Source organism: Hoplias malabaricus, chromosome 14 (assembly GCF_029633855.1).
Source record: "Hoplias malabaricus isolate fHopMal1 chromosome 14, fHopMal1.hap1, whole genome shotgun sequence".
NCBI classification, from domain to species: Eukaryota; Metazoa; Chordata; class Actinopteri; order Characiformes; family Erythrinidae; genus Hoplias; species Hoplias malabaricus.
Window position 1 is genome coordinate 8,447,627 of NC_089813.1, and position 16,796 is coordinate 8,464,422.

General features: G+C 41.4%; 1 protein-coding gene across 1 annotated transcript in view; it reads left to right on the forward strand.

Annotated features, from left to right (window-relative positions):
• The first annotated feature begins 455 nt into the window (after positions 1-455).
• The window catches only part of adrb3a (adrenoceptor beta 3a), a 32,977-nt gene continuing 16,636 nt past the window's right edge, over positions 456-16,796 (forward strand). Inside the window, exon 1 of the mRNA XM_066644084.1 lies at positions 456-2,329. Coding sequence (XP_066500181.1) covers positions 1,050-2,329 — 1,280 coding nt within the window. The 5' untranslated portion in view covers positions 456-1,049. The remainder of the gene's footprint in view (positions 2,330-16,796) is intronic.

A 16,796-nucleotide genomic window follows, 5' to 3' on the forward strand; every position in this document is an offset into this window, starting at 1 on the left:
AGATAAACACACTACGACAAATACCTTCTCTTAAACTAGTTCAAGCACATCTCAAAGGAGCCGAGTTGGTGGTGAATAATCTGCTGTGCCGACCGTACCTTAAGGGCAGCGTGGTCAAAAATTATTATTATTATTTTTTGATAAACTACAAGCTAAGGTCAAGAGTCAGTCAAGTGCCTGACCCCTTTATTACGAGCGCGGCAAAATAAACAGCAATGTTTGTACTGGGCATGTGTGCATTTCAGCTGTGGAAGTAATACCCAGAGACACACACTTCACAGCTCTTCCCCTCCCCAAGCAAACGACTACATGCTGAATGCTGCTTCCACAGAGAGAGAGAGAGAGAGAGAGAGAGAGAGAGAGAGAGAGAGAGAGAGAGAGGTGGGAGGGAATAAGTGTGTGTGAGAGAGAGGGAGGGAGGGTGCAGTGCAACAGTTCACTCGTCCGCTCGTCACAGAGTGTCAATGCTCTTTGAGCTCTGGCAGGATACTCACCTTCACTTTACTCCCCTCAGCCCTCCAAAACATCCCACTGAGACGGACTACTTCTACAAGATGAGCACTTCTGCGCCTTTCCTCCGAACAGCTGAACACTAACTTCCTCAGCGCTGGATTACAGCCAAACTCCAAACATTAACCACATCAACAGCTTGTTTTCCGCAGGTCTGCAAGTCAACCCCATGGATCCTTCCACTCCAAACCTGTAAGAGAAACCCATGGCATTGGCTGTTGGAGAGGTATGTTCTTCGGGACGTGTGATGGAGCAGTAAAAGAGAATCATTGATGGTGTTTTCCATTGAAAGCTCAAGCATGCCTGTGTTGAACTTAGACTTGCGCTAAATCAACTCGCTTCATGACCTTCTGACAGAAAGAACCAGCCTTTGTACTTTACACCAGCGAAGTTTCTCCAACATGCGAGGCAGTAATGCATATCAGGAATGTCATGTTTCTCCACGCCAGGGCTTGTTCAGCTTCCGAACCTTGAGAGTCATCTGTCAGACTTTATGCTCTTTTTAAGCAGCAAGCTTCTCAGCAAGTTTTTCTCCAGACATGAACAACATCACCAACATCACCAACACAACCGACCCCAATGTCCAGGAGAGTGGTCCTCATGTCCTGATCTTTGTGGTGATCATCCTCTTCTTCATCATCGTGGGCAATCTGCTGGTCATCATCGCCATAGCACGGACTTCACAGCTCCAGACAGTGACCAACATCTTCATCATGTCGTTGGCATTTGCTGACCTCATCATGGGTATCTTCGTGGTTCCCTTCAGTGCCACCATCGCTGTGACCCAAAAATGGCAATTCGATAAAACGTTCTGCGAGTTCTGGACATCGGTGGACATCCTGTGTGTGACTGCTAGTATAGACACTCTTTGTGCCATTGCTGTGGACCGCTACATTGCAATTACGCGACCGCTGCGGCACAAGGTTCTCCTGAACAAGCGGCGTGCCCTGCTGATCGTCTTCGTGATTTGGGTGCTGTCCGCCCTTGTTTCCTTCGTGCCTGTCATGACTAAGCTTTGGCAGGCTGATGACGAAAAAGCTAGAGAGTGCTATAACAGTGATACATGCTGCGAATTTCTGGTCAACGAGGCTTTTGCCATCATCTCTTCGGTCATTTCCTTCTACATCCCTCTTCTCATCATGATCTTTGTCTATGCCAAAGTATTCCTTATAGCAAGCAAACAGGTCAGGCTCATAGACAAAAGTCGCTTCAGGTTTCAGAGCGACTGTGGAGCTTGCCAGGCGCTGCCAACAGTCCACAGCAACAACAATCTTCCCTCGTGCAATGGTGGCGGTGCTCCATCAGGGAGGCGGAAAAGCTCCCGTCGTCGACCTTCCAAATTAACGGTCATGAAGGAGCACAAAGCCTTAAAGACCCTTGGCATTATCATGGGCTGCTTCACCCTCTGCTGGCTTCCCTTCTTCATCGCCAACATCATCATTGCCTTTAATCGAGAAGCAATAAAGTCAAACATCTTCTTCTTACTGAACTGGTTTGGCTACATCAATTCAGGCCTGAACCCTATCATCTACTGCCGAAGTCCTGAATTCCGTGCCGCCTTCAAGAACCTCCTGGGCTGTCCCTGGTTTCAGTTGCCAAGAATGAACTCCCTCTATAAGGAGCTTAGGACTCGATGCCCTTGTTTCCTGGGCTCTGGAGATACAGGCATGAGCGGGCCTTTCCAGAAACCTTGGGGGGATGGGGACGAAAGTCTAGGGAGCAGTCAGTGTAGCGACAAGAGCGAAGACCCATCATCAGGACCACCTTACTCCAACGGCAGTACACACTTCAGCGAATTCTCTGAAACAGGCACCGAGATGTGAGTGATTTTGATTTTTTTTCCCCCACTCTGCTAACCCTGCTACAAAGGTCATGAGAAAAAAAAACCCTAACATAATCCTCCTCTGTTTGTGTTTAAATGGTCTGGCTGACTTTCAGAGGGTTCGTCCACACGATGGTAACATGTCACAACAATTTCAACTGACCCCTGAATCAGCTCAACTTAACGTAACCAGTCCCACACATGGTCTAACTTTCATAACGTCTTGGTCATGGCAAGGCACATTTACCACATGCCTTAATAGAGGACCTATACAAGGTGTGCTGAAGCTAAAGATGTGTTTAGGTAAACCTGCTGTTCCCTGGGGAAGGGCCTGATGAGGAGAGCACTGTATCCCGAGGAGGAAAGTAGTCTGAGTGATTTGTCTCATGCGAAAATGAATGGCTTGTTACAGTATGCCTTGTGGTGGAACGCAAAGACATTTGGTCCAGTTTGTGTAAGGAAAATAACCAGTGAGCCTTAAGCTCCTAATCATCTGTGTTTATGGCTATGTACTACACCAAGTGTGGTTGTACACACATGTTTTTGTGCAAGCCACTCGCTGCTCTCAGGCTGAAGTTACTCCCTGTAATAAGCACTATGCAGTGGATAATTTACACAAAATTTATGTAGACAGTAACTGGCAGTGTGGAGAGGCTTTAGCTCCACTTGAAAACGTCTCTGCTGTTTCTTTCTGAAGAGTTGAAAAAGATATATGACACAAGATGTCTGATATGAAAATGTGGAGGAACACTAAGCTCAGTATAAATTTTTACCGTTGTTCAAATGCCAGACTTTGAAATAGATTCCAAAAACCCCTGAATATTTATTACTTTTTAAATTACTATTATTACGTTTTTAACAAGTTACGGTTTCACCATTTGTTTTAACAAACAGAAAAGTTCCAGTCCAGACCCTGACATTTATTCATAACGTGTTGTGTGCTGACATAAAGCCAGCTGTGACTGAGCTTATAAATCAATTGGAGATGCTGAAAAACAGACACATTTTTGGTAAAACCCAGATTGGATTCCTACACGTTTCCCACAGTTCACATTTATTACTTTTTTTTTTTTAGGTTGTCCAAATAATATGTTAATCCTATTGATGTTCAGCCAGTTTCTCAGACGTAAATGAATCACGTTATGACATTGCTTTTTAGTGCAGGCTCAGTCATTATTCATGTTAAACAGTTTTTGACCGATTTTCAGATATTAATTAATTCGCTTTTAAGAAAAGTCATTTCAAGCAGAAGCTTGAGGTTATAAAGATAAATAATAAGCTGCTTGCCACACTGCAAACTGTTTTAACTGAAATCATCAGCAATTAACCCACTCTGTAATTTCTCAAGTTTTTAAGATGATTCAATTTGTTTTTAGATTCTTTTATTTGTTTGATTTAAAAGACTGAATCAAGAGAGACTGTTGTATTATTATGTCATATTAGAAACAGGAAAAATGATTTAGATTATATCTTTAATGATGTCATTTTGTCTGCCAACGAAGTAGAAAATATCCCAGGATGAAATGATAAGTCAAAAACACAATCTACTAATTTTACAACAGATTTTATACTGAAAGTTAATATACTGACGAGATTTAAGATGATGTCACTTGCTGCCATTTTGGTAATAGACATTCCTGTTGAAATAACGATCAGGGATGTCACACTAAATTTCTACTGAATTTGTATTCTGGTAAATAGAGGGATGGCATGAATTTCTATACTGCAGACACAGATACTTTTAGCTTTAGTGCATGCCAAAAAATCTCCATACCAAATGCATAGCAGTAAAGGATTTTGCAGTAAGGCTGTTCCTAGAAAGGCAGGGAGAATGCACAATGGCAGAAGAGAGGGTTTAGCACAGCTGTTAAAGAGGGGTGGGCAAGCCCTGGAGACATCGCCTAACCCAAATGAAGCGGAAACAATGTCCAGGCACATGGACACAGGGGCCAGGGGGTCTGGAGGACCGAGGGGGCGTTCCTTTTTTTTGAGTCGGTACATTTTCTTCTCGAAGGAAGTAATAAACAACAATCGTATGCCATTTAAACCCTTTAAGCCCTAATCTGTACAAGTTGTTCATTCAAAAGCGGGACCTTTAACCCTGCTATGGGATTGAATTCACTTAACAGAGGTTGTTTTCAATCCCCTCAAATTATAGTAAGATTAGTAGATATTATGGTGATTGTATGAAAACAAAAAAAGCCTTGTATATTGAAAATGGCAACATTTCAGAAGATACATTAACACTTAAATCTCAATAGATGTTAATAGAACCAAGCTATGACCCACAAATTCAGGATTACATCTAATATTTCATGTATTACAAAATTTTCACACTTAGAAAATTTGCGAAAAATGACTCCGAAAACAGAAAAAAGGGTTATTTTTTTATGTAACATTGATTATATTTATACAGTCTCAGGTATTAAATCTGATTGGGAAATATCAGCAAACTCATTGGACTCAGAGGCACCCTCTGCAAATTTCTCCCCTTTTCATATCCACAAATGGAAAAATCATTTGTTTGAAAAGTTTGCAGATTATCTAATCAGGCTGCCGTGAATATTAAGTTACCTGTAATCCATCTGTGGAAACAACTGATGTCATCAGATATCAAAAGCAGATGCTTGTTTGTGTGCGATAAAAAGGGTCAATTCACAGTAGATTAGGACTTAATCCCAGGTCAACAAAAGACATAAACTGAGATTTCATTCAGCAACTCACTGAAATCTGACAGCACAGTGGCTACGTTTAGGCGACTAGTGAGAGGAGGTTCTGGTGAGAAAAGTGAATAAAGGAAGGAAGGAAAAAAGGGTCAGAAGTTTCTTTTGTACCGCCGGCATGATCCAGTAAAAGTCTTCAGTTTTAGGCTTCTACACTCTCAGTATCACCCTCTCCCGCCACTTTTACCACCAATAAGTAACAAATTATATTTATTCATATTTAATATTTAATGATAGTGTTGTAGCAAGAAATGAAGTTCAATTTAAATTGCTTTGTAGTCCTTGCATGGACAGGTTTAATGTGGGCCCTTCATATGTTAGTTGCTAGGTTTAGTATATAATATCTGACACATCCTCTGTTATTAAAGTAGTCGTATTTTTACTTAGCAGTACATTTTGAGAACACAGTCTTCAAACAAACCCGGTTAAAGGCATGTTTAATGCTTAGCAACCGGATATTTATTATTTTACTTGTATTGACAAGTGAAAATCCTATTTAAAAAAAAAGTAATTATGACATCATAATGCTAATAAAAACTTTAAACTTTATTTAAATGTAATCAGCACAAAGCCAAGCCACCAAATGTTAAATCTGTCTCTTTGTTTGGACTATTTTAATGACATAGGACCATTAATCAATGTCTGTAAAATGTTCCAGAGTGTGAAATGCGCTTTATGTGGAGGGATGGGATAAGCTAAACATTGCCAAAAAATGCACCAGTGTATATAATCCTATCCCTTAAGAGTAGTAAGTGGTTGCAGGGATTTGAGGTATTTCATTCTCTACAGCACAAAATATTGTCAAAAGTTTTAAGGAATCTTAGGGGATCGCTGTAAAGGTTAAAGGTGAAATACAAGAACAGCACGGTTGAAGATGTGTGTAACTGATGAATGGCAAATTATTCTGCTTTCAATACTAAATTAAAAAATAGTGTCTTTGGTCACCAAATTACTACTAAGGGTTAATATAATATCTCTGTCCCAGCTTTGTTGCCTTACAGACATCAAATCTGAAACAAGAATATATTCATAAAAAATATATATAACAGTACAAAATATAGTGCTCTTGTAAATTTACTAACAGCTGTATTCTGATTTTACCTTAAACTTCATGTGATTCATAACTGTTGAGGTCAAGAGCGTGTTAAGTGTGTTTAAATAAGAATAAAGTACTCCTTGAAAGAAACGCTGCTAAGGGTGTGTCGCACTAAGTGTTCAGTCCAGCCGGAGGCGAACACTTTTCTAGCTATTTTTCTCCATAGATGGGTTTATTTTTGAAAACCAGTAAAACAAATAAATAAACAATATTAATGTTAGAGATATGTTAGTCAGCGATGGTCAAGAACTCCATGTTCGTTGCTGATAATAGCTCCAGTAGCAGTGCTGATTGCCAGCAAATGGAAGGGCATATTTGAGAGATTGTTTATGTACTCTGAGGTGATTATTTCAGCACAGACTCGGCTAATAAACTGTTCTGAGGTAAAATTATTGAGTCAAAGTGTTATATGACCTTTTTTTTACAGCTGGGATTGAGTACAGTGTGCTACTATAAGCTTCTGTCAATATTTGTTAGAAAAACAAACTGATTAGCATGCTAACTCCTCATGTTATCCCTGCCCAAGTGTCTTTAAGTAGGAGGTGGTCTCTGCGGTGTTTGAGTTTGTTAGTGCCCCTCCACCAACACTCCCGACAGCTGATAAACTTTATCACTGGGCCGCAACACTTCCGCTTCTGAGGAGAAGCTGTTTACCACCTAAAGAGAGCAGCCCCTCGGCAAACAAAACACTAACACATCTCTGTGAACTGCTTGAGCAATGAAAGCAGCTTCAATACTGATTCGGAGGTATACCACTTAAACATGATATGAAACTAATCATCATTGGCTCCAGAAATTCAAGATCTCTCAAAAATATTAATTATTACTATCATGGTTAGCTTCTGAAATCTAAGCTTCTGCCTGTATATTATGAAAACCAGGTGAATTCGTTATGTAATTTTCCAAAGTGTTTTTTAGTCCACAATACTCCTAGTAATGCTAGTTATGACTAGAATTATGAGAAATATTTTGGCCACTGCTCCATAAATCTTTTCCCACCTTTATGAGACCACATTTTTGAAGCTAGTCACGACTAGCATATTTTAGTGTAATATATTTTGCAATAAACTATTTTTAAACACCACTGTTCCAAAACACTCTTCTAATTTTTGTTTAATATGGAACACACCGAATTTCTAAAGCTATTTATGACTAACATTGCTAAGAAAACTTAAGATTGAAACTCATTCTCAATGCGAATATTTCATGAAAAATGTAGAGGGTTTTTGTTGTTGTTTTCATTGCTAACATTGGGCTGTACTACACATTTAAAAACAAACAAACAAACAAACAAACAAACAAACAAACAAAAACACTGAATGTTTGAATTAAATATAACAAGGATAATTACAACATTTTTAAGTCTTTTCCTCACTTTTGAAAACAGGTAAATTAAATACGCCTTGAACATTTCTAAAGAATAGAACTTACTGTTTACATTACTACATTTCTAATTTAAGTTAAACTGCTATAAAATAATGCATTGTGCTTAATGTGTGTAAATGCACATGGTCAGCAAACATTCTTGCAAAGGCACTTTCTATTCTTCCAGCTCATTTACATATTGGACTGAAAGGGCTGTTTTTACTGGAGAACGTCCAGCTTTTTCCCAGCTGATGATTGGCCAAGCACAATAAACCCTTCTGCTGCATAGCCTCAAAAACTGTACATTAGACGGACAATTCAAAAGCAGATTTTGGGGCCGGGAATGTAATCACTGGGGCTGATCTAGACGAGGAGCCGACAGGGCACACAGCAACAACAGAATTATTCAAATGAGACAACTTTTTTGCTCTTTTTATTAATCCACAGGAGGGCAATGACTTTAAAATGATCCACAGATGCTGAAAAACTAGAACAGCCAGTGTATAATAACAACAAAAAGTACACGGAACAAGTAGCTGCCTGTCAGTCCATTATGTCATAATGCCCTTTTTTTATTGATTGTTTGAAATTTTACTTTTGAATTTTTTTTTTGCTGTAAATGAATTTTTAAATGATTTTTAACACAATTTTTTTTAATCAGATTTTATTAGCATTTTTACATATAATTTTTCTTTTTTGTTTGTGTATTGTGATTATTTAAAAAATTAAAACTTACAGTTTTGTGCAAAATGCTGGACTCATAAGTGAAGGCTTTCTACAGTGAAGACACATAAGGGCAGTGTTTATATATAGCCTACAAATTTGAGTGCACAGTTACGGTTTCCATGTGTGTTCCATGTAAAAGAGTTGTGTTCCTTATTTTGACTGAGAACACGTTGAGAACATCAACAAACTCTCATTTACATCGCTATCAGATCAAAATTTCTTATCTCCATTTTTAGTGTAAATTAATGGAAATTGTAAGTCAGTTATATAAAGACATTTTAAAATATTTTTATTGTAATTCATAATCTGTGTGTACCATTTGGCTGCAACAGTAACGTGTAGAAGTTTGGACCAAGAGACGTTGGGACAGTGCTGTGAGCTGGAAATGGAGTCCTGTTAGCCATGTTGTGACTGTATAGAGAGTCCAGTGACTAAGACATGTCCCGACTACGGTGAATAGTGACATAATAGAAACAGGTTAATTATCTGATACCTTTTTTGGCTATTTGTGCTTTGTCAGAAGGCACTAGCTCCAGCCTGACCCCTGCATGGCATCTTCCCTGGAGCCTGACATGACAAACATGTGCTTAATCACTGCAGGAGCGTGTGGGTCAGGACACCATGAGTTTTGAGAGGAGCTTGAACAGAGGCTTATCTTTCTGCTGTTTACTTTTATTCTCCGTTTCGGTGGTGGGCCATGTTTCCACACAGTTCTGATAGCATCGCAGCCATCAGCGTGTGGTATCAGCGGGGTGCAGTACAGGAAAAAAATGAAGCATTCATGTGGTCGAGAAATGATGGAACAGACCACAGTGAAACACCGAGAACGTCCTATCAGGTTTCAGATTACATAACGTATCCAAGTAATTAGCATATTCAGTTACTTTCAACCTGGATATGTCAACAAAATATGGCCACAACCATGTGAGGGACCCCCTCAATGGAGCATACACGGGTTCATTCAGGGACGGCAAAGAAATGTAATTATTCGTCTCACGTGAGTTTACACATTTCAGAAAATAACGTAAGAGTAAAAACAATGTTTAAAAATTTCAAAAACAAAATTTTTATTTCAGTGTTTGATGGTGAAAATTAATTATAGCTCCATGAGCCCTTGATCAGTGCGACAAACAGCAATATTCATACTATGTTTTGAGAATGAACAGAATTAACCCAGTAAACAAGGAACGTCCCTGGACGTTAAAAATGGGTCTAAAAGTAGTCTGTCCATCAAGGACATATTTTAAACGTCAATGGACGTCCAAAATCCGTCTTAATAAGTTAGTTAAGTGGTGACCAATCGATAACGTCAGTGGACGTCCAAAATACGTCTAATAGTCGTCTTTTCAATGTCTGTGTTTGGACGTCTTTTCAACTTTCATTTTCATCCTTAAGAGAACGTTGATTAGACGGCAGTCATTACGTTATTTCAATGTTGAATCAACGGCTAAATGTTTTTTTAAAGAAGGAACAAATTAAAAAAGCTTCTAATGCTATCTTTTTCAGCCGCTTCAGAACATATGTTTTGGCCATATGTTGTGCATCAACAAACGCATACCATAGACTGATTACTATATTTTGGAGAAAGAGAAAGAGAGAGCGAGAGAGAGAGAGAGAGAGAGAGAGAGAGAGGTTTAAAGGAGAAATGAAGACAGAATAAGCAGTGAGGTAATGCCTTATTTCAGGATATGAATTCAATGTGGAGAGAGGACATATTGGGCTGGGTTTCTTCTTTCCGTATTTTCAACTCTGAATATTTACACTGGGCGGTATGGTTGCACAGCAGGTAGTGTCGCTGTCTAAGTTCCTGGGGTTGAATTATACATATTGTTACGTCTAAGCTACGATCAAGCTAACACTCCTGCTAACTAAAATCATGTTGCCTGAAAGCAAATCTACGGTTAAAGTAACAGTCACTGTGCCATACCTACACCTGCTGCTACAGTATTTAATCTACCTCTGGTTTGTGTGGGGTATTTTGGCAAATATCTTAGTGTCTTGCCAGTGTTAGCAGAGTTAGCTCACATGTAGCAATATTAGCCACAGTTCTTTAACAGCCTCAAAAGAGAGAGGGTTTAACTTTGTAATTACTATTTCCCATGCCATGCACTTCTACTCACATCATTCTCCTGGCTATATCCAATCAAATAGCCTTTGAGTAATCAAATAACAATTTTCTCCTCAATTTAGTCACCATTTCCACTCATTAATTAGGCCTCTACAACCATATGTGCTGCTACCAAGCTGAGAGAGTGAGCGCAAGCACATGCTTCCACAGAGGCACGTGAAGCCAACACTATTTCTTTTCAAATTGCTAGCATATCAACTAGCAGACGCCCACACTAGCTAGCATAATGCTAATTGACGAAGGGTCAGGGAAAGCAGCCATGGCCTAAAGTTTAGACAAGTGGGCTTGAGACTATAGGGTTGTTGGTTTTATTGCCTCAACCAGCAGGAAAATACGGGATGGGGAATGAAGGAACAGCACTGTCTCCTCCCTCAACTTCAACAGCTGTGGTGCCCTTGGGGAAAGCAACTCACCCCTAACTGCTCCCTGGGTGCTGGGGTGCTCGCTGCTCTGGGTGTGTCTGTTCTCATTGGTCCTAATGCACTTGTGTGTGTGTGTCTGTGTGTGTACAACCGTCCCTCCAGCAGTCATTTATGTTTGAAAAATAAGGTTAACTGCCTTGTTTTCACTTGCCCAAGTGCCTGCAAGCTGAGGCTTGTAAAAGATTCATGTCCGGAATGACTTCCGTTGGAACACTAAGCCGTCACCAGCTGACCTCAGCACCGGCCACGTAGCTCATAACAATAGCCAGAAGATGTAATAGAAAGAGAAAAAGTGAAACACAACACACATTATAAAATCATTAAAGCCCATTCACATTGGTAAATTTATGGCAGGGTTTCCCTGAAGTGGTCAAAAGACTGAGGTGCTGGCCTCGGGGCCGGACAGACACAGATTTGGGCGGCTTGCTCTGTGGCGTGTGGGTAAGTGGTCATTCGCTTATAGTTTTGAAAGTCCTGCCATGTTCCAGAGTCCAGTTTCATGCGGAGTGATCGAGAGGGTGTTAAGGCAGCGGGAGTGTAATAACCCTGCAGAGAGGGCTCCGGACGGGATTTTATTTCAAAGCAGAATAAAGTAAAGAAGAAGAGTGGGCGGAGCTAGTTTAGCCACTAAAGGGTTGATTATCCAACCAGATGTTGGAACATTTGGGTGAGGATTTGATGGTATTCAGCCATGAGAGTGGGAGTAAGCTCAGCTACTGGTGTTGAGTGACTAGTTCTGGATCACAAACCCCATTCCAGGTCGTCCCAATGGAATTAAATGGATCTCTGAGAATAAGAGTTCCACTACTCCCAAGCTCCCAAGTTGCGGGTGGGGGGGGGGGGGGGGTTATATTGGTATCGCTGATGCACAGCCTTGAGCTTGGCGAAATTATGCTCATGTGCAGCTGCTCTGGGAGCATCCCACTTAGTCTATAAATGTTTGGACATACTTCATGCTTTTCCCTGAGAGAGTCAAGAGAGCTGCAAGCCTGATGTCAACAGGAGATTAATTTCCTTGGGCTCAGATCTAGGTATGTGCTCGATACCCACATCAACACCAACTCCAGCCTGCTGTTTCTGTCACGCATAGAGAGGGAAGAGCAGGGGGTCGGGGCTTTTAGTAAACTTCACGGTTCAGTCGCTATTTACAGTGCACTTTTAGTTACTGTGCCTGAGTCTAACACAAAGGGATGTTCCTCCATTTTGTTTTTATTCTTTTGAGAAGTCTTAGGATAGACTTTATAAACATTGGTGGAACGTCTTGGAATCCATAGGCAACAACAGCCTTTACATTTCACAGGCTGTGTGCTACCACACCACCACACGTTAAAGATATTTTTCTGCAAGTCTAAATGCGTTAATTTGTAAAAGTGAGTATAGTTGTATGTAGGGCCCCTGTCATGATTGTAAAAGAGGATGGGCATTTGGGTTTACTCAAGAGGGCACAACCCAGTAAACAAGGAACGTCACTGGACGTTCAAAATGGGTCTAAAAGTAGTCTGTCCGTCAGTGACATATTTTAAACGTCAATGGACGTCCAAAATCCATCTTAGTAAGTTAGTTAAGTGGTGACCAATCGATAACGTCAGTGGACGTCCACAATGCGTTTTATACAAGTAATTTATTTCGGGACCAATTAATAACGTCAATGGACGTCCAAAATTCGTCTAATAGTCGTCTTTTCAATGTCTGTGTTTGGACGTCTTTTCAACTTTCATTTTCGACCTTAAGAGAACGTTGATTAGACGGCAGTCATTACGTTATTTCAACGTTGAATAAACGGCTAAATGTTTCATGGGAAGGGTCATGGGGGCGTGGATTGGGTGTAGGTTGCAACTACATCTCCAATGTAATGTTAGTTTTAGCACACACTCTTCAAAAAACTGTGGTGGTACCCTCAAGGGAACATATTCAGTGTCTTTAATTATAGTTGTAGATTTTTAAATTGATTTCATACTCCCAATTTCATCGCCAGGGCTTGAAATCAGGGCAATTCACCTCTCTTTCTGGAGATAGGAAGGTGATATACAGAACACAGCTGGACCTTTAAAGGTACATTTACACGCTACGTAGCTCTAATGTGACCATCTCTGCCTTACATTATTCTTCTGAGAGTACACAGAGAAACAGGGGATGTACCAATGAGTGAAATACGTGTGCTTTCGTGGCAAAGATGTGAAGAAATAACAAAAAAAGATTACTCAGAAGTGTGTTTTTATACATTTTTGAATTTTCCTTTCCACCTTAAATGCTGCACCTGATTGATAATGTCACACCATTTAAGGTGGAAAGGAAAATTCAAGCATCACATTTCAGAACCCATGTCAGGAAGGCATTGTAACTTTGCAGTCGCTAACACACTCTCACCTGTGGACAGCCTCACACCGCCAACCCACCTACGAGCCGGTGTTTTTTGAATGTGGGCGTAAACTCTCAGGGTAATCTCCTCTTTCTCTTTCTTTCTGCACCGTTCACGTTTTCATTATATTACTTTTTTATTTTTTGGTGCCTGTTAAGTTTGTTTAGCTCCATTTAACCTCGTCTTGAGCTCTCGTATAAACACGGATCCAGTGCTGTGATTGGACGGATTCCTGTCCCCTGTAACATAATGTAATAAAGAAAAAAGAATCCACACCAAACTCGATACAGAAGGGTTTTGTGCGATTGTGACACTGTTAATTTAAGGTCAGTCGGTGCCATTGAGTTCAGGAGAAAAGCAGCACGGCTTCACAGTGATGGCTTTGATTAGACTCACAGGTTGTGACCTGCGCTAAAATCACTCCACCTTCTTTCACTGGAACTTCACAGACGATGAGGGTCTTTTAAGACCTATTTTCTAAAAGACACAGTGCAGTGTTTTGGACGTGAAAATGAAGCCCTCTTTCACTGCTGACTGTCAAAATTGCACAAGAGCTGGAATTGGACATTTTGAAGCATACTTTAGAAAGCATGAGGACCAGTCAGAGCTCTGTTGTCATGGTTACAATCCAAAAAAATGGTGGCAGAGTAGATTGTCTTGTTCTAGACGTGTTCCGAACTTAAAAACACAGTAGAACAATATTGAGGGTAATGAATAATGATAATGTACCTTACACTCTTAAATATAAAGGGTTCTTTGAGCGATGTCATAGCGGTACCACATTTGGTTCTTCTATGGCATTGCCATTTTATTTGAGCATGTTTCTGTACTTCCCCTTCCTCTTCCTGTCGGTTACCATTCCTAGAGGTCAATTAGTGTCACTGCTACACAGCTCCAGGGTTCTGGAGTTGTGGTTCAGTCCCCAGTATGGGTCACTGTCTATTTGGGGGTTGGGGTGTTCCCCCTGTGTATGTGTGGGTTTCCTCCAGGAGCCCTGGTTTCTTCCCACGGGCCAAAAACACACAGAGGTTGGCTGTGTTGAAGTGTCCATAGGTGTCACTGTATGGTGCCCTGCGATGTATTAGCGCAGGGTGTGTTCCTGCCTTTATTAGTGTTCTCCTCCAAGCATGTTGAAATTTTTTAAACGTAGTTTAAAAAGAATCAACTCGGTAGCATTGTGTGATTGGTGGAGAACTATCGAAATCACAGAAATGGCAACGATTAAAATCAGGGAGAGTATAAATATCATAGTCAGCGTGAATGGGTCTTGGTCAGTGCTACACACGACCATTTCCAACAGAAAGAACCAAAGGGTAAATGGAGTATATCCACCTGCCGTACTAACTCTATTAAATACAGACTACATTGTGCAGACAGTAGCCTGAAAGCACGATCACACAATTAGACTCAGCACCTCAAACACCGCCCAGAAGCCAAAGATGCGGTGGAATGGAAAGCTGAATCAGCTGAGATCCTAGAGTCAGGAATGAAACAAGACGTCCCAGTCATTGTACAGACAAGTGAAAATCCTAAAGCTCTATCGGCCAATCCCACCCCCCGAAACATGACGCCGATTGAGGATCTGTGGCAAGGGACGGGGCATTATTATTAGATCCCCGACTGCAACCTCGTCTTCACCCCGCGGCAGAGAGGCTTTCGTCTGTCATTGGTGTTGGCCGCTGTTTCTAAACGTTGCGCAAAAGCGACTGAAGATTTGACCACCCTGAACGATGCGAATCACTGTGTGTCTGATTCATGAAACCTCAGAAGAACAGCAGCAACAACACTCCACTTTAGCTCACGTACTTATCACAGCACTGTGCCAAATCAGACACTGTCCTCCATTTTGTTTTTTTTCCCTTCGTATTAAAGTCATTTTAAACTGCACTTGATCCTCATTTGTTTCATATCAGATGGGGCAGAACAGCCTTGGCTCTCTGTGTAATGGCCCTTGTTTGACCCACAGCACTGTGAAAAGAGATAATCAGTCTATCAACTGAACAGATTAAGGCTGATTTTTGGAAACCTACCTTTAGTCATGGGTGTTCATTGGTCAGTTTGAATCCAGAATCCAGACACAGTATCTGTATCTCAACCCATTTTCATATAACCTCATGAACTGAGATGTTTGTACCAATGTATATATTGTGCCCAAACACATGTATTTACTGCATTTTTAAGGCACAAGGAATTTTTTTTCAGTATCACAGCATAACAAATATTGGCACATGCTGCGTGAATATGAGTAGCCCATTATTAGTTAACGTTTATCAGTGTTGGGTGAGCATGGCCCCATGGGACACAGCCATAAAAATCCATGAAACGTAGCTGATCACTGCACCCTGTCATGTGACTGTAGCGTCCAAATTTGACTGTTTACAAAAAGTCTGTTGTCAGGGGCCTGGAGGTTGGTGGTTCGATTCCCGCTCCGGGTGACTGTCTGTGAGGAGTGTGGTGTGTTCTCTCTGTGTCTGCGTGGGTTTCCTCCGGGTGACTGTCTGTGAGGAGTGTGGTGTGTTCTCACTGTGTCTGCGTGGGTTTCCTCAGGGTGACTGTCTGTGAGGAGTGGGGTGTGTTCTCCCTGTGTCTATGTGGGTTTCCTCCGGGTGACTGTCTGTGAGGAGTGTGGTGTGTTCTCTCTGTGTCTGCGTGGGTTTCCTCCGGGTGACTGTCTGTGAGGAGTGGGGTGTGTTCTCCCTGTGTCTGTGTGGCTCTGTTCTGCCTATTACAAGTCATGATTGTAAAGCTGTAATTTTAAGGTAAAAGTGCTACCTAGTGCTGCTTTAACAACTGTGACATGACTATTTTGCCTGAGCGCATTCTCTTTGGCTGGTTCCATGGGCACATTTCTTAACCACACGTCTCAAGGATTATCTTCCTTGGATTGATGCTGGTACATTGGGGTCCTGAAGGAAGGCCCGAGCAGCAATCATCTCAGTTTACATTTTAATTAGTCCTCTGCTGATGCAAGAGCGTTGATATTGTTTTCTGAGTTAACAGAAGCAGCTGCCCGGCCTTTGTCCAGTTTAGCAGGCCGTGTAATCAGGTCAGTTTCTGCGATTCGAGTCTGGTACGAATGCTCGTGTGATGTTTAAAGGAGATCCAGCTGCTGGACTGGAGGCCTGCATGAGGTAATGGTTATAACGCAGGGCTTTGGGGCAGCACTGTTTACAGGACATTCCCACGCTGAGACACACTTCCTATCGTCCTGATAAACGTCTCGTTCCTCAGCCGCACTCGCATGACCACGGGAGCTTACGTCATTTCTCATTAGCAGCGGGTTGCTTCGGCTTTCTTCATCCGAATCCGGCATCAGGTACAGGTTACAATCCCGTGAATCCCAGGTATCGGTTTAGACAAGGGTCCAGATAAGACCTTACTCCACACGTCCCAGATGTTCAGGCTTGTTGATGTATTTCTGAAGTTAGAGTGAAGCTTGATGTTCTCCTGTCCCTCTCAGATCAAAGCCCTGAGTGCTTGGGTGAGATAGGTGATCGATCAATGCTCGCTTTCATTTAACCCTTTGTGAACTCACTGCCCATTCTCTAACTTTGTGAAATACTGGAAAAATTGAGGACGGAGGGGTGAAAAAAACAGCAGTGTCTCTTCCCTCAACATCCACAGCTGAGGTGACATTGAGCAAGG